The sequence below is a fragment of the Haliaeetus leucocephalus genome, unplaced genomic scaffold (assembly GCF_000737465.1).
Source record: "Haliaeetus leucocephalus isolate CR32 unplaced genomic scaffold, Haliaeetus_leucocephalus-4.0 Scaffold730, whole genome shotgun sequence".
Classification (NCBI taxonomy): domain Eukaryota; kingdom Metazoa; phylum Chordata; class Aves; order Accipitriformes; family Accipitridae; genus Haliaeetus; species Haliaeetus leucocephalus.
The window spans coordinates 3,900,532-3,919,163 of NW_010973166.1; the positions used below are offsets into that span (position 1 = coordinate 3,900,532).

General features: G+C 38.8%; 2 protein-coding genes across 2 annotated transcripts in view; one reads left to right on the forward strand and one right to left on the reverse strand.

Annotated features, from left to right (window-relative positions):
* Window positions 1–3,754, forward strand: part of PRG4 (proteoglycan 4) — a 16,841-nt gene extending 13,087 nt beyond the window's left edge. The window contains exons 6-10 of the mRNA XM_010580733.1: window positions 160–299; window positions 1,128–1,284; window positions 2,096–2,275; window positions 2,487–2,612; window positions 3,633–3,754. Coding sequence (XP_010579035.1) covers window positions 160–299; window positions 1,128–1,284; window positions 2,096–2,275; window positions 2,487–2,612; window positions 3,633–3,736 — 707 coding nt within the window. The 3' untranslated portion in view covers window positions 3,737–3,754. The remainder of the gene's footprint in view (window positions 1–159; window positions 300–1,127; window positions 1,285–2,095; window positions 2,276–2,486; window positions 2,613–3,632) is intronic.
* Window positions 3,755–3,828: 74 nt separating this feature from the next.
* Window positions 3,829–18,632, reverse strand: part of TPR (translocated promoter region, nuclear basket protein) — a 44,321-nt gene continuing 29,517 nt past the window's right edge. The window contains 14 exon segments of the mRNA XM_010580698.1: window positions 3,829–3,989; window positions 4,957–5,055; window positions 5,602–5,720; window positions 7,294–7,450; window positions 7,655–7,750; window positions 8,528–8,634; window positions 9,938–10,032; window positions 11,195–11,263; window positions 12,106–12,290; window positions 12,767–12,857; window positions 13,388–13,519; window positions 14,903–15,103; window positions 16,933–17,016; window positions 17,887–18,035. Coding sequence (XP_010579000.1) covers window positions 3,934–3,989; window positions 4,957–5,055; window positions 5,602–5,720; window positions 7,294–7,450; window positions 7,655–7,750; window positions 8,528–8,634; window positions 9,938–10,032; window positions 11,195–11,263; window positions 12,106–12,290; window positions 12,767–12,857; window positions 13,388–13,519; window positions 14,903–15,103; window positions 16,933–17,016; window positions 17,887–18,035 — 1,640 coding nt within the window. The 3' untranslated portion in view covers window positions 3,829–3,933.

Here is an 18,632-nt window from a genome sequence, read left to right on the forward strand (position 1 = left end):
GTGACTTTCCCCCCCTCTGCGCCGCGCACCCGAGGGCAGGAGCGAGGGAGGGCAGGCGGGGCGATCCCCGCTTCCAGCGCCTTCCTCCCTGCGTGCTTCTGTCTGTCTGTCCATCTGTCGGCCCACACGCGTTTCACCGTGTCCCCTCCCGCCGCGCAGGTCACTACTACTGGCTGCTGAACGGCAGGAGCCGGCCGACCACCAGCCCCCGCCGAATCAGCGACGGCTGGGGCATCCCGTCCCCCATCGACGCCGTCTTCTCCAGGTGCAACTGCGATGGCAAGACCTTCTTCATCAAGGTGGGGAGCGAGCGCGGCGGGAGGCAGCCGAGAAGGTGCGGGGGGCAGCTCAGCTGGAGGGAGGGCGCAGGTTTTGAAAGGCAGCCCCGCCGAAGAGGAGCCTTGCGGTGCTCTGGGGCCGTGTTGCGCATTTTTTAGAGAAAAGGGCCTTTTCCAACAGCGCAGTGGGCTTGAAACTCTGCGGGTGAAGTTCAGTGTCTCTTCCCCAGCTCCCCCCTCTCATCTGCCTTGAGACGGTGCTTATCAGGGAAAACCTCAGTTCAGTGGGTTTTTCCCCTGTAATTGGCTAGGAGACAAAGCTTTGGCAGAGTAGCTGATACTACATATGAGCCGCACTTCAAAGAAAAATCCAACTCTTTAAAATACGGGTATTTCATGGTGTCTCTCCCTCGCCCAAACATGGCCTAAGTTTGTTCCTAATACATTTCCCTTCCTGAAAGAAGATTATTAAATGCACACACCTCATGATAGACATTATATGGTTATTTCCCAATTAATCATTCAGTCCTGGAATTCAAGCAGCTTTTTCTATCTGTGAGAACTTACAGATTTAGAAAGCAAACCGCTTTGTTCAGTAACCACTCTTAACAGTTCATTTCTAAGATATTCTATCCCTACTCAAAGGCAGTGTTAAAAGACTGCAGAAGGTGTTTTATGAAGTTGTAATATTTTTTTTTCCTGTTTTTAATGGATGTAGGAGTGGTTCCAGTCAGTTTCACAATGTAGTTATCAAAATGCTAGTGTTATGATTATTTTTCATGTCTGTGTTGAAGCTCAATTACCAAGAATGAATTTCCTCTAAATGTCCTTTTTTCCTTAAATCATTAGGGTCCCCAATACTGGCGTTTCACTAACGGTGTTATGGATAAAGGCTATCCCAAACCTCTTGCAAACGGATTTGCAGGCCTACGTGGGAAAATAGTAGCAACCCTCCCCGTGGCAAGATACAACAACAGACCAGAATCTGTTTATTTTATCAAAAAAGGTACATCTCATATTTCAGGAGTTCACAGATGATCAAAATGTTCTTGAATTGCCTTAGGAATAAAACACTGTTTCTCTTGAGTGAAAGATGTATTTCTTTCAAAAACAAACATAAGTGATGTCAGAGTGTGCTAGGTGGTCAAAAATTTGTGTTCATACTTACAGATCTTTTAAGTGCATTTTAAAATCAACAGGACTGTAAGGGACAGAATCCAGCACTGTAGCAGACAAACATTAAAATAAGTTTTATCTGGTGGTAAAACTACTTTGGTCTCAAGTTAATTAGAGAAGGGAAGGCTTTAATCTTACTAGTTCATAACTGTGTATGGCAATCTCCCTCCCTATTGCATATTTTAAATTAATGTAATTTCCTTATATGAATGATGTACTGCCAACATAAGAATTGCTATCTGAATTTAAAAAGCAGAGGTTAACAAAGCACAAATCCTTTTCTGGACTCTAGGCCTCCTCTCATGCAGCCTAAAATGATGGTCTTACCATCTCCTTGATAAATGGGAATGATGCCAACAAAAACAGTTCCCCTGGAATTGTACTTAGAACAGTAACTGTAATGAGCCTACAGAAGGTATCATTACATCTAGAAACACATGTTGGGTTTAGAGAGCAAGACTTTATCTCAAAATGTAGGAACAGATACAAAAAGCTGAAGGCTGCCACAGTTGTAGATGTATTAAAATGATGCTATTGTTCTCCTGCATGTAAGATGGATATCAATGACATTTTCATATCTGATCTAGCTGGTGGTTTGTGGTTGGGTTTTTTTAACCAAATGAAACAAATGTCTATTTTAGATGGCAATATGCAACAGTATGTCTACAAACAAGAACCAGCCAAGAAGTGTCAAAGAAGAAGCCAGGTTACCATAAGATACCCAGCTTATGTCCCAAGGCTTGTAATAAGGAGACGCTTTCAACGTGCAGTAAGAATGCCAACCGTTATTCAGACTGTCAGAATCAACCCGTATCCATCTGGTAACTTATGTTTATTAAGCTTCTTTTATACAACCGTTTTACTCTTAGTAATTTCTGAAACACAACATTCTGTTCCATTTTTTTAAAATATAGTACTTTTGAAGTTTTTTTAATCCAACAGATCTCGCTTGCTGTAGATTATACAAGCAAATGATAGCTTACAGCAGACACACTGTGACACCTCCTAAGTGAAGTTTTCTTTTGCTTGCAGGAGTTTTGCATAAGGAAATCAAAATGACTGCCTACTGGAGAGGGCTCCCAAAAGTTATTCATTCAACTATATCACTACCCAACTACAATAAGCCAGATGGCTATGATTATTATGCCTTCTCTTACAGTAAGTTAAAGCTAATACAAGTTACTATGTATCTCAAAAGACTAGGGGATGGGGAAGAAAGAAGCCCATGTATCTCTCAGCTTTCCAAAGCATGAAGGTTACCACTTGTGGTTCTGCAAGACTGATTTTAAGAACTACTAAAAACTCCTGAGAATTAAATTGTTGCCTGTCATCGAGAGATGTTTCAATTAAAAAAAATTATAAATCAATAGTTACAGGACAACTAGCAGTAACCAGGTACAATGATTCAAACTAGCCAGTTGCAGAAAGCATTGCCGTAAGAGTTCAGGCTTATAAAGTGACAAAAAACCTGACACTTAAATGCAGAATTGTATTAATGATAGATTGAAATCCTTTGACCACTATATATTGATAGTTTTTTCACTGGCTTCCATGGAACTATGTTTCTGACAAAACAAAAACGGGAGGGACATGAACCATTTTGTTCTACAGGAAAAAATTATTTATTTAAGATTCCAGATTAGGTAGATCCTTTCACTCTAGCCAGGATCATGTAAAAGCATTCCTCAGAATTTTCTGGATGATTCAGAAAAAAAAGCTCTAAGAACTAGCTCTATCCACATACGGGATATTAAAGTAAGTCTCTACCAGTATGACCTAATTCCTAACCTTAACACAGGCCAATTCACACTCATGGACCACAGAGTTCCCACTGTAGACAGTGCAGGATTGTTTTGTTTCTAGTTCATTTGATTTCCAAATTCTTAAGTCTACTTCTTGTGTTCTAGTAGTATAAGGTTATTCTTACCTACTCCCTGTTCTTGGGACAGATTTAATTACTAGCAGTACTGTAAAACTTAGCTAAACACAAAGAAGGACGTGTAAAAAAATTGAGGACAGAAATTGATTTTTAGCACCTCTCAACTCCATATATGTATGTGGAATGAAAAATCTGTTACTCTTGCCTAAATGAAACTGAAGGAAGGTTTTAACTTCAGGGTTCTTTCCATGTACTAAATGTAGTTCCTGGAATTTAATTCTGACATACCTTCTTTTCAGATCGGTACTACAGTTTGGATGTTGGCAGAAGAATAGCAAGACCTGTTACTGCTCTCACAGGAAAGACTGTATCTAAAGACTGGTACAACTGTCCTAGCAAGTGATGGATAGTAGAGGATTTTAAAAAAAGATGCCATTTGAATGTTGACATTTTGTCTAATTTTATTAATAAAGACATTGAAATGTGTGCACACAAATCTAAGTATAAAATGCTGCTTTAAGCTCTGGCTTCATTACACTAAAGCAACCACAGGCAAACTGGCACTTTTGTATACGCAGCTGTAATTACTTTACAGATCATTTAACTAATATTTCCTCTGTTCAGGCCTCCTCTGCCTCCCATTGCATGAGTTACACCTGCATTGGGAAAGAAAACAAATGCATTAATGTAAATCCCTTTTACCCTTTTAATCAACCATTGGTACATGTGATGCTTCATTCTTCTGTAAGGAATTGCTACTGCAGTGGAGCACTTCCTTTCTGGTAAAATTCAGGGCTCCCCCTCCCTCCCCTCCATTACACTTCTGTCATTTAAAAGGGTGCTGTTGACTTGTGATCCTGTCTCAGGCCCTGTGCTGAAAGAACAAGTATAGAATTCTTACACCATATTTGAAATCAGTTGGTCCATCCCTTTTGTTATTAAAGAAATTGTGATCAGGCAGAAAGAAAAATCTATCCCAGGTCCACCTCCTCGCTTTTTTTTTCTATTTCTTTAAAATACCAGATACCTCTATTTCAATGCTAGTATCAAGTCTTCTACAATGTTAATATAATGCCAAACTGAATACAATTCATGTAAGGATTTTTCTTAATACAGAAGTTGCAAACAATAATTTATTGTCATGGTTCAACTCTATATTGCATGACAAAAGTCTGTAATACTTCCATAAACTTTTTCTGTTGTTTTTTTTTTAAATCAGTGTAAGACTTAGTGATATAACTGGAACTCTTAATGTACCAAATGGGAAACTGATATGTAATGTTAAAGATTTCTAAACTTATATCCTAACATTTTAAAAAATCTTTTAAAACCCTGCGAAGTTTAAGATCTACTGCCATTCACTTTCTCTCCACTGATAAGAACCAAGTGCCACATAAGAAGAAAGTCTGCCTATTTAAAAAACGCTCAGACTAACATACTAAACCAAAACTACAGAGCTTTTAGGGTAACATATTGAAAGCTAGGGCAGGGATGCTGTATTAGTCAGTGTCTTACAAGCAAACACAGGCGTATAAAGTAGTACTTCATATATAGTCCCCACAGGAAGAAAGTGCTAGAAACTTGTTTGAAAAAGTCTGAATTTGAGCAACCATGAACACTTACCCCTCTGTCTGTTGAACTGACGACCACGAACACCAGTTCTTAATGTTGGTGGCTGAAGTCTGACACGTCGAAACGGCTTAGGCTGATTACTGCTTGTGTCTGTGAAGAAGTGGAAATGCAGTAAAGAATGTCTGTATATAGTACAGTTTCTCACTGTTAATGTTTACATGATTTGATAGGCATTATGCTCTTGAATTTAAAATTATGGAGGTGCATCCTTACTTCATTGACATCTTCTCGGATATAAATAAAAGCCTCAAAACAAGTAAGTTTGGGACTTCTTTCATTACCTATGCTAGGTGATAAACTGGTAACTCAAGAGTAATTTACTTACTCTTCTTTGATGATTTAATTGAATGAAAGTGTATTTTTAAATCTGACATCAAACATAACAGTGGACAGAATCACCGAAGTATCAATAACTTCTGCTCCTTGAAGCATTATTCTTACTACAGCCTACTCTAGTTACTGCGGTTCAAGTAAAAATTGTTTGCCATTAAGACTATAGGCATCAAAATGTGATCTTGCTCTAAGAGTTCTATCTTATTTTGTGTATCTTGGCTATCAGCAGTGTGTGACGCTGGTCCAAAAAGTTCCCACACGTAATGAAATGGTATGAAATAACTTTCCAGCAATTAACCTCACCTGCAGATGAACTAGAAGGAGGATCTTGACTAGTCGAAGGAAGATCTGACTCATCAGATGCTTGAACAGATTCTTCTTCTTGCTGGCTATCAATTTCTAGGCCTGCTTCTGAAGTAATTCTAGAAGAGGAGGAGGGGGAGGAAAAACGTTTCAGTGTCTTCAGATAGTTTCAAAAAGGTCAGGAAAAAAAAGATCATCTTGGAGCAGAAAGATTCCTATGCAAATGCCTTTCCCCAGAAATTCTCACCTGTTTTATTGTTTTGTCATGTCCCCCCTTCCCCAATCATTAAAGATTTATATGGCTTTTAGAAAAATAACAATGTAATTTCCTTGATATGCAGCCCAACTCCAGATGAATATTCAACATACTAATTGTCTTTCAGAGAAGGTCATAAAAGCTATTTAGGAACAATAACTAAAAAACTTAACATGATGGTTGGTGGTGTTTATGTTTAGACAGGGGAAGAATGAAGCAGAGGGACTGCACTGACCGGTTATGCCTAAAGATCGCTCATTGGTGCAATACCTAAGTTATTTGGGCTCGGTCTTCAAAAGACAAAAACCAAAAAGCATTATAGGGCTGGAAAAAAATTAAACATTCAATTTAGTTTAAATGCAGCTCACTTTTTAGTATACATTTTATTTAGCTTAACTAGTATATAAAAACTGTTAGAAGATGATAACTGAAACTTAAAAACTGTCAAAATACCTGTTCTCTACTATCAACACACTGACTTGCTTTCCTATCAAGCTAAAAGCCTGTTCCGAACTACAGATTGTTCTGTGAACCACTTACTTCCTCTATGGATATACTTATCATTCACTAAAGATTAGATGGTTTTGTAAGAAACAAATATGAGACCTTAACATTAGAATACCCATCCTATGTTCTATCTACTCATAGGCAGACTATTGCAGTCCAAGTTGGTGCTGCATCAAGAAAATTGTGTGGCATATTTAACTTGCAGCATTAACATTTCATTTTCTTATGGCCAAACCTCCTACCTCCTGCAATCAGTAGATAAAAGTTTAGGTAAATTGTGAACTACACATCTTTTATTATGCAACCAATAAAAATAAAGAGTAAAATATAGCATTAAATGATAACCTATCCCCTTTTAGATTTGTAATGTATTTGGATCATAATACAAAATGTAGCAATTATTATAAATACTAAAAATTGCACCTGCAAAGTGGAAGACAAAATAACTTGTCTATCAAATTCTTAAGAACTGCTTATTCCCCTCCCTTGTGCTACATTTTTTGTACTTGCACTGCCTTAACTGAATGACGTCATTATACATGCTTGCTTTGTAATGAGGAGTGATTTTCTCTATTAACAAACAGGAATGCTTTAGCCTTTATTCTACAAAGCCCAGTCCTTCAAACTGAGGTCTTTACCATCAGTATTTGACTACTACAGAGCCCTCTGCATTCTGAAAAAATACAGAAATCTTTTTTTTATTTTGTGACTTTTATATTAGCTATGTTAAATCAGAAGAAGAAAACCTTTGGGTTTAGATGAAAAGGTCAGATTGTACTACTTCACAAAATTATTAAATCCTGTTTGAGATGTCCTTTCTACTAGAACAGGTTAAATTGAAAATGAGTCACAGGCACACTTAGATGAAAACAAATCATTAAAACTAATATGACATCAAGTCTTAGTGAACCAAACAAGTCATAGTTTACCCTTCAGATTCTGCCTCTGCAAAAACTTCATCCCCATCATCACCCGCTCCAGCCTCTGTAGTGGTGGACAGATTGCCAGTAGATGTTGTAACCATTGGAACAGACTGAGAAGCATGCTCTGAAGCGTCCGCTGATGCACTTTCAGTAAAAACTGTTACTGTACAGGAAAGGTAGTTTCATAAACATCAAGTTAGTTTGAATCTCCTACAGAAAATCTATGGAAATCTTAGGCATGTCAGGGAAAGGTCTCCTGAATACTCCTGACGAAGCAATAAGCACTATAACGGCAAAAATCTAACTCTCTTCTGGAACATCAAGGTTTCCAACCTTTACTTCAGCCTGAAAATTTCTTGCCACTTACCTGGTGCTGCTACTTGTAATGGTGTTGTGGGAACGCTACGACCACCTGATTCTTCCTCATGAGCAAGGAATAGTGGGGTTTCATACATTCCTAAACCTGCAACACAAAGTTTTATTGACAATTAGAATAGCCAGCTAAAAACCAGATTAACTGTCTTCTCTGTACACTTGATGAAATCCAGTGATTTGTACTTAAACATGGAGATTTTTGTTATTTTAAGCTGACCTGACTTACTGCCAAAGCTAATTATAATTTATTGAAAGGTAAAACCTTGATAAAAATATTTCTATTTGTTCTACTTTCATCCTTTTCTTATGCCATTGTTGTGCTGTGAGCTTTCTTCAAAGAACAGCATACTGTTCCATGCTGACAGGGATGCACGGGAAAGGGACTGATCCAGCACAACAGCAAAAACAATACAGACAAACTGCCTGGCCAGCTCTTAGCAGGTAAGGATATATCCCAAGGATTTCTTTGCATTTGCTGTTTTCCCCTATTACGTTACTTCTGGAAAACTACAATCAAGAGTAAAATTAAAGTTAAAAGCCATTCCTTCAATATTTCATTTTTCCTTAAATGAAATTTCTTGTGCCCAGCAGGCAATTTGTCCTACATAAAATTTCATCTTCTCTGGTTCACAAGCCTGTTGCTCCTACCTACAGAAGCATTGTACTTTTTAAACCATATTGCAAATGGAAGTGAAACAGCTTGAAGGAAACACCTTTTTACTTTGTTAGTCTCTCTCTGCTGACAATTAAGTGTCGCAGGCTTCCACACTTCAACAAGTACCTCAAGTAGAATTGCGTTTTACTGACTGCGTTATTTGTTTTCCACTCTAGCAACCACAGAAAAGAAAGTACAGAAGTGGTTTACCTCCTTGTGATGCAAGCTGACCAAGATCAGAGTGACTTGAGCTAGTTTGTGGCATATCTTCAGGGGGTCCAAATCTGAATCTAGGAACTCCAGCTACCTGGGGGGAACTATCAAAATAAAGACTTCAGGAATTCTGCAATTTTTCCAGTGATTGAAGAGGGAACAAAAAGAAAGACAAGGCAAAAAAAAAAAAAAAAAAAAAAAAAAAAAAAGGCGGCAAAACACCCCCAGACAGCTTTCTGACCAAGAGAACAAATTATGCATGAGACAAAATGAATTAATATTGACCATAAAAATCAGCTAAACTACTGCTAATTAAATAGCAATTAGTTTCTCAAAAATATTTGGACTGCATCTGAAATCAGTATAAACAGTCCTGAAGAGAATATTGATTACTTATTCATCCTATGAATTCTCACAATTTTAAGTGGATTGCTGAACATGTCCAGAACTGTCCCAAATCCAGAAACGGAGATAACTTTTCCTACTTTATTGGTAATACTAGGGGGCAGGGGGGGCGATGACACGGGACAGAGCGGGGAAGGAAATGAAAAAGAACAACTTTTTTTTTTTTTTAATTAATCTCTTCTTAAGTCAGTCACAATACTGTCCTGGCTTCAGCTGGGATAGAGTTGTCTTCCTAGTAGCTGGTACAGTGCTGTTTTTGAGTTAGGTATGAGAAGAATGTTGATAACACAGATGTTTTCAGTTGTTGCTAAGTAATGTTTAGTCTAAAGTCAAGGATTTTTCAGCTTCTGATGCCCAGCCAGCAAGAAGGCTGGAGGGGCACAAGTAGTTGGGAGGGGACAGAGCCAGGGCAGCTGACCCAAAGTGGCCAAAGGGATATTCCATACCATGCGATGTCATGCCCAGTACATAAACTGGGGGGAGTGGGGGGATCGCCGCTCGGGGACTAACTGAGTGTCAGTCGGCAGGTGGTGAGCAATTGCACTGTGCATCATTTGTATATTCCAATCCTTTTATTATTACTGTTGTCATTTTATTAGTGTTATCATTATTGTTATTAGTTTCTTCTTTTCTTTCTATTAAACCGTTCTTATCTCAACCCACGAGTTTTACTTTTTTTCTTTTCCCGATTTTCTCCCCCATCCCACTGGGTGGGGGGGAAGCGAGTGAGCGGCTGCATGGTACTTAGTAGCTGGCTGGGGCTAAACCACGACAAATACATTGGAGATGATCTGTCTCCTACTGTCGTAATGTGCTGATAAGTTTCATGATACACAGTTCAAATAATGATTACTTATCTGTAGATGCAGTCATCTATCATACTACTTAATATATTTTAGCACGTTACTCCAATTACAAGTTCATTTCATTTGAATTTATTTTCATTCCACTGAAAAACAGAAAGAAATAAATGCCTTTTTTTTTCCCTTTACATCTACTTACTGAATGGCTTCTGCAAACCCATCTGTACGATGTGGAACCACAAGAGTTGGTGTGCTTGGAACTGTTCTGTCCTCATCATCAAAGAAGTGTTGCTGCTGGAAAAATAGAGACCGATATGAGACCCTATAATGTATTTCCAGTTTCTACCAAGCCAAGTTAAAGGTTGGTTTGCTTTACCACATTGTCCAGCAAAACAAAGATAGATTTAGGTCTAACAAAATTCTTGTCTAATTTCAGACATCTAAATCTGAGCTAGTTATGTACATCACCCTTGCAGGCAATAAAGAAACCCAAACCAAATGAAAAACCATACACTTGCAGGGCACCCATCTTTCAAAGGATTTTTAAACATCTACTCCATGGAATCATCGTACCATAAAAGTGCCACATCTCCCCATTGACTACAAAGGAATCTTAGGGTGACTTAGGTAGGAATCATCTGTCTCAATCTGGATTGCTGTAATGTACCTACCATAAGGGATTTTTCACATATCAAATCATCTGTTCCCCACAGATGTGTGTCCTTTGTTCCTGTATTGCCTATAAAGCCAGAAACCTCAAGCAACCTCTCCTCTCATCCTTCACAAGGCATTCTCTTTATCTCCCTGCCTTCCTCCTGTATCTTTCAAACCTTTCTCTCCAAAATACTCCTAAGCTCCCTCCTGTGTGCTCAGCTACTGTCCAAGCAAAAATCAGTAGGTACTGAGGCCAGTTCCAAGCGGAAATCAAATGACAGGTACATGCAAGCCAAGCAGAATCAAAAACTGAGCTGATGCCTTTGATCTCAGAGAAGATACTTTTTTAGTCAGTGAGTCTTTCTCCCCTCCCTTACTGAACTCACATTTGTTCTGTCAAGTACAGTTAAAGTTGGATAAAGAGTTCAAAATTAGCTGAAGGAGACAGACAGAAAGCATAAATGAATTAGCCTTGTTCCCTTAGGATGAGGCTGAAAACATTTATATTTTTTTCCATTAATATATCCACTTTAAGGACTGATTCTAAAAGCAAGTAATTAAAACTGACTTGGACAAAATCAACTCAATCTCTTTTGAAGCGCTTTAGCTTCCTGGGACTTTTCTAGTATTTGCCTTCCATTAATACAGAAATTAACAGGACTAAGGCATTATCTGCAAGGCTAGAGAAACCATCCCATGTCTGAAGTCAGTAGCTAGACTTCTTTAAAAAACAAAATAAACCCCAAGATTTATGAATGTTCCTTCAATGCAGGTTTTTAGTAGTAGACTTTCATATACTTACCATCCCACCTATACCAGGAGTTAGCTGAAGTCCACGCCCCACCGACTGTCTTCGAGTCATCTGGATCCTCTTTATAGTAAAGAAAAAATGAAGTAGTGTGAATGCTTTCCTGGAATTCTAATAACATACAAGTGTTCAATCGGAGCCAAGGGTAGTGGCTAAATGACTAAGTGTAACAATTACATGTCAGTGTAAAACACTGCTCAGTACAGGCATCATACCTTCTTAAAGAATAGACCACGGCAGCAGCTACTCCACATCTCGTATCTGCTGCCTGGTCTAACCGCAAAAAAGGATCACGTAGGTTTAAATTCTGGTTAAGTGACATAACTATTTTACTCAGCTTTCTACTGAGGACAGAAAACTTGAACACAGAAGTATCATGGCCACAAGCCTTAGAACAAGTTAATGGTAAAGGATAATTTCAGTCAGGATACTTTCACAAAATTCAGGTTGTGATGTTTTCATTTAAAAACTCTATAGGTCTACATCAAAGCATAACCATGGGCCAGGCACTAACTGTGAAAGGTTTAACTTAGAAAATGAATGGCAACAATCCTTTGCCCAATCTGCATTGGGACAGAGACTAATAAAAACCCCTGCCGATCTGCCTGAGTTACAACCTGTTCAAGAACAGCTTTTGTAGTGGAAATATTAGCAGTCACTAACTGAAACAACACTGGTATAGTAACTTCAAGATACAAATCCATCATGACTGCCTTACTGCTTTTAATGTTCCCTGTCTGGCCATAATCTGCAGGATGAGACATGTTAAGTCAGTCTGCTCAGCTACCATTTTTAGGATGCTATATACATGTAATTTATTTTTACAATAGGCAGAGTACTTAAGTTTTATTTAGAAGAAATCATACAGTAATTTTTTAAAAGTCTTCTAAACCGCTAGTTTATACCTGTACTGGGGGACCCAGTTCTTGAGGAGGAGCATGAATAGTTAGTCGTGGGGGCAGTGGATGTGGTGGTCTGCGTGGTGACTGTGGGGGCCGAGGGGCCTGTCTCTCTGAGGCAGATGATGGCTGCTGTTCTCTTGAACTTTCATGAGGAAAAGTGGTCTCTGCAGCACTTGTACTCCCTTCTCCTAAAACATACAGAAGTACAGGAGTAAACCCATGCTCTCCAAACTGAGTTGAAAACATGAAGGCAAGTCTTCAAATTCTGCTATCACGTTAACACAGCCATTTTTACTCTTGCAAGAGTGGGGACAGCTCAGTACTGTTACTTAAAATCGCTTGAAAGAGGACTTGTGCTAGCTACATCACCACCAGCACGAAAACAAACTATTGATTATTCAAGTGCTGACTTAGAGAGAGATTAATCTACTGAGCCATCAACAGCAGTTTCCATAGCAACCAGAGCTTGCAGGGTTTTCAAAGGAATGTAGAATATAGTCAGAAGCGAAAATTTCAAAAGAATCTACATTTCAGGGTAAAATGGTCTTTAGCGTTTCACCTTATATTCTTACTTTTAAGTGCATATTTTAACACATGCAGAACAGCTTCTACATTTTCCCCCCCTTACAGACACAGACTTTGAAGAAACATGGAATAACCATACCACTGTTTTGAGAATCTGCTGCCCTCTGGTTGCTTTCACCTCCTCCCATGCTTTCCTCAGTTTCTGTTCCAGGATCTGTACCGTCAGCACCCTAAAAAACCGCCACATAAACATAGTATGACTTAGCACTAAAAAACTTATAGGCTGTAAACAGAATATAAAAGCAGTAAAAAAGTATTCAGAAAGTAAACAGTCAAATCTATGAAAATCTTAAAATATTTCTGTAAATATCTACAAAATCATGTAAACGTGTACAACTGTATGAAATTTCAGAAGTTTTGCTTATCTGTACATACAGAAACATGAATAATGTAGCCATCATCACTTAATAATAATAGACAATGAAATACCGAGCTTTTGAAGAAACTGCCTTACTAACTTTGCAACTACAGTATTTCTTGCTGGCTCCTGTACTTTGCATTTTCATTCAGCCCTCTTAAACATTCAAAGTTGATTTTTCTTGTGAAAACACAGAAATTACTATCACCTACTAGCAACGTCAATTTTCTGAATTCATACTAAGAGTTTCTCTTTCAAGTACTCAAATCTGTGCAGATACATTACAACACTAATTTATTCCAAGAAATTTAACAGGCTATTAAAAAAATGTACATATCTTACCTCAGCATCATCTGCTTCATATCCATCATTACCATCAGCACTACCAGTTCCTTCATTACTGTCATCACCTTCATCTCCCATCCCTGTGTCTTCATCGTCATCTTCGTCTTCCTCTTCCTCATCCTCATAGTCCTATGATAAGACCATAACAAAACCTTAGGGAAGTGCGGAAAGGGCAGTGGAATAATTTCACATGTTGAAGTGGTAGACTTCGCTCTGTGGTACATAGATCACGTCCGTGGATCTCTTTCTGAAAATGTTCACCATTTATTACCCACAGAGGAACTGTATGTATTTTTTGCCTGCTGTGGTAGGTTGACCTTGGCTGGCTGCCAGACACCCACCCAGCCACTCCCTCACTCTCTCCAACAGGACAAGGGTAGAAAATAAGATGGAAAAGCTTGAGGAACAAGATAAAGGCAGCCAGAGCACTTACCGATTACCATTATGGGCAAAACAGACTCAACTCGGGGAAAATTAATTTAATTTGTTGACAGTTAAAAATAGAGTTGGATGGTAAGAAACAGACAAAAAAATAGAACACCTTCCGCCCACCCCCTTCTTCTTCCCAGGCTCAACTTCATTCCCTCATTCCCAACTCCTCTTCCCTCTCCCCCAACCCAAGCAAAGCAGAGGGGACAAGGAATGGGAGGCTGTGGTCAGTCCATAACAGTTTCTTTCTGCTACTCCTTCCTGCCCACACTTCCCCCCTGGCTCCAGCACGGGTCCTCTCCACAGACTGCAGTCCTTCAAGAACTACTCCAGCAGTGGGTCATTCCCACTGAAAGGCTGCCATCCTTCAGGATAAACCTGCTCCTGCATTGGCTCCTCTCCATGGGCCACAGTTCCTGGGAGCAAAGCCTACTCCTCCATGGGCTGCAGTTTCCTTCAGGGAATATCCGCTGGCAGCACCATGGTCCTCTCCACAGACTGCAGTGGAATACCTGTTCCATTTTGGTCTCTTCCATGGCCTGTAAGGAATATCTGCTCCGATGCCTGGAGCACCTCCTCCCCCTTATTATTCTTCTCCAACCTGGGTGTTAGCAGGATTGTTTCTTTCATTTCCCCTGTGCCCCCTCCTCACACTAACACTGCCATGCAGCGTTTTGCCCTTTCTTATATATGTTTCCACCAGCTGATGGGCTCAGCTGTGTCATGCAGTGGGGCCACTCAGAGCCAGCTGGAACAGGCTGTGTCTGGCATGGGGCAGCCCCCAGCCTCTACTCACAGATACCACCCTCTTACGTTGAAAAACCTGTGTGTTAATATTCAGAGATAGACTAGAGGCACTGTGGAATTTTATGACTTAAAAAAACCAACAAAACAAAACCCCCACGCAAGCTCAATTAGCAAGTATCTTTAAAACACTAGAAAGTCCAGACTACAAAAATACAGACCATTTATACAGTAAAAAAGAAAAAAAATTAAATTAGTTCTTCACAGTGACCTTTACATCTGATCAAAGATAAAATCATAAATTAAGTAGTTAATAGAGTAATTCCAAGATATACGTACTTCCTGCTCGCCTTCATTTTCTTCATCATCATCATCTTCATCATCACTATCAATTACAATGACATCATCTCTCTTGGATTGACCATCCTGAGATGAAGAAGTATTTTGTTGATCTGACTGAAGAGGTCCAAGATCTATTGGGACAGACTGAGAAGTTTCTTCACTATCCTCCATGGGAGTGTACTCTCCCTGTGTAACACCCTGTAAATATAAAGGCAAATTACCAGAGGAAAAAAAATTAAATGTGGCATACACAATTTTTAAGTGTACATCAGGAAGGTGTCCATTGTACTTCTAAAGAGCTCCTAGCTCTCAATCTCAATCAAATGGAGGCCTGCACTACAACACAAGTGTTTTATCCTTCACTACCAAATCTGATTTGGGATGGGTGCCATCACTAGGGATACTGTATTCATATATGATGTATTTGAATACATGTCCATGAAAATCTGCTGTCTGAATGTTCAGCTATCTACTTTGGATAACCAAAGAGCTGTTGCCAACACCTGCACAATAAGTAAATACAGATATATGGAGCATTGTTGACAGCTGAGGCAGCACTCTGCCGTTCACATCCAGCCAGAACAATTGCCTGGTTACTGAGAGGGGCACTCTCTGAGCACTCCACCAACACTGCAGTTACTGCCAGTGCACAAGACTGGTGATGGGACAAGAAGAGAAACAAACTCAGATGCTTACAAGAGAAACACTAGTTATCACTGTTTCTTAATAACTAACCAAGACAGGAAAGGACAAAAGACAATGCTACAGTTGATTGTCACCCATCAACTACAGACAACTAAAAGTCTCCCTGGGATCAACCAAGGAACAACCATCTCTCTTCTAAGCATGAACGCTGAGCTGCTTGTTTTAGAGTTCTTTTGGTCTGGAGGAAGAGTAATGCAATTCACATGATAGCCAGACTCAGGTAGCAAATAGCTCTCTTTCCATTCAGCACGTATGTATATTCAAAACATTTGAACCAAACCTGACAAGTATGACTAGAAGTGTTCAGAAAAAAAAACACATCAGAGAGAATCCCCCATAACTTCTTTAAAAAAAAAAAAAAAAGAAATCAGGACTCTACCACATGCATTTTGTAGCATTCAAGACTTTCGGTTTAGGTACGATAACTAGGTTCTGTTATTTTCTGAACGACATGTCAGTTTAATGTTGCAAATGGTTGTCTGGCAGCGGGATTCAAATAATCACACTGAGTACTAGAACTGTTAATTAAAGAAGGTTTAAAGATACCTGTGGAATAGAAAGCACACAGCTGGGCTTTAACGGCAAGATGTTCGTCATACCTTTCAAACACATGAACGATATGAGGGGAAAAATGACTGACTAAAGACTCAGTACCCACCACTGCTTAAACAAAATAGATTCCACACCTCAACATGAGGTTTTGCCAACTTAAAGAATTACCATAACACTTTTGCTCGTTTCTGAGGTGAAAGGAGATTCATGGTTTTCACTTACATTTGGCTTTCCTAACACAGCTACAACAGGCATTTTACAGAACTAGAAAAAAAAAATTTTTTTTTCCTGTTTATCACATCATGATCCATCTAACAGTAAGCTTGCTCAAGGATTTGTCAAATCTTTCTGCAAAAGAAAAAGTCAGAAACCAAAGACAGTACTCCAAAGGAGTAAGCAAAGAACTGAAAACTCAAATTCTGTTTTAAGACTATGACTCATTTAACCTTTACATTTCAGTTTCACTATATGAAACTGGGATTAAGGATACTAGATTTCTAGATCAACCCATCAAATTAAAATTCCAAATTGCAAAGCTTCATTAACATTCTGGATTTTACTTATATAGATATGTGTAGAGTGCAACAAGAATTGAGTGTCTATAGTTGAACACAGCAAGTCTAAACTTTGAATGGTTATAAGTGGTTTCCACTGAAAATCTGCAAGATCTGATTTGAGATTTCATTCCTAAAAATCTTGATAGTTTGAAATAAAAAAAAGATAGCTATTTCTGCTGAAATGAAGATATTTTTCTTTTCAAATACGCTTACTTCTCCAATTGAGTCTTGTGAGTCTTGATTGTATGTTTGAGCTTCTACTTCACCATCAGTGCTCTCTTCTGCCGTCACTTCCTCCTGAAAGAACATGTATTTTTCTCATTTAAAACACATCATTAGCCCTAAAGTTTGGTTCTTTAAGATGTTTGAGATTTTTTTTAAACTTTTAAAAAAAATTTATCTTTTCCCCACAAAGTTCATGGGCAACATTTTGTTCCCCTTTTACTATTATTCCTTAGCTCTGCTTTTATCTAGCAGCCCAGATTTCTCTGCCCTGGAGAAATACAATTTCCCCATTCCAGTCCACTGGACCTCAGCATCTCTAAATCTTTTCAGGACCAGAAAAGAACCCTCAAGGTTTCCCATTCCACCTCCAGCCTCTCAGCTCATTAAGTGACAATGTTCTTACACAACCTCGCCCTCTTCTGTTGTGCAACATTCCTCTCGTACAGAGTGAATAAAACATCTTGACTTCCTTAACATTTTTTGTGAGTTGCCTGCTGTGAGGTTCTGTCTCAAGTTCATTCTTTTTTTGCAGGACATCCCAATTCCCTCACACCAGTATTTCACATGCATCTCCTGTAAGCTTTTCCATGGAACTCATTTTTACTTCCTTGGCATCTCCTCAAGTACACTATATTTTATTCCAGAATAACTGTAGATAATGACCTTCCAGACAACATTGAAAAATCTTTTGATTTCTTCCTCCTCAATGCTAGGATATGGCCCTCTCTCTTCCATCCTACAGTTTACTAAGATTTGCATCATTCACTGCAACTGGTATAACCTCTGCCTTTTACGATACCCAAACATAATTGCTGCCTCTGCAATAGATGAAGAAGTGATGTTAAGAATTAACTGACTTGCTCTGAAGTAATATACTCCCTCTTCCCATTAAAGTCTTCCAAAGGGACAGATTAAGTAGTAGCCTTTTGTGTTCTGACAAACCTCAGGTCCAACTCTCTGTACGCTTCTCAGTTTCTTTGGAAGAGGTACATCCACTGTTTCCTCTGAAATTTGGTCCGAGTTTTCCACAGCATTATCCTCCTCCTCCTCTCGTGGACGTTTAGACAGTGAAGAACTTGGGGTAGCTGAAACTTAAAAGAGCCTCTCTGTTATTTTCAGAACAAAAAAAGTACAAAACAGAAAATCAAAAGGTTTGGTATTTTACTGTGGAAGATCAGGCTCTGTTTCTGCATTGAATGATAACAAGTAGAATCATATAGAATCACTTTGTGCTGTTTCCTAGGACATGAAAACATCAGCCCCTTTGGTTACAAGTCTTATGTTCTTGGACCTATATTCATGACCTGACTGAACCCAAATGTAAGCTTCGGGGTACAATTAAAATATTTTTTCTCACATCTTCCATTCTGACAAGTTCATCTACAAGTCTAACAGACGGAAAGATCAGCTAGGAAACAAAAAAAGCAGTTTACAAAAGTGTATTTTGGGGGAATAAACATTTTACACCAAAATCCGTACTATGCAGGGTAAACAGATGTGCAGTGTATCACATTGAGTAGCTTTAGTGTTCATCTGTATATTTTATATTACAACTTAAGTAGCTTACTCATGACTCCTAAAATTAACTTTGCTCCAACAGTACCGTGGAAATAGAGGCAGTAAGGTTTAATGTATTAAACCCCAATGCTACTCTGAATAGATAAACCCATGAGTTTTTATCTTCTACT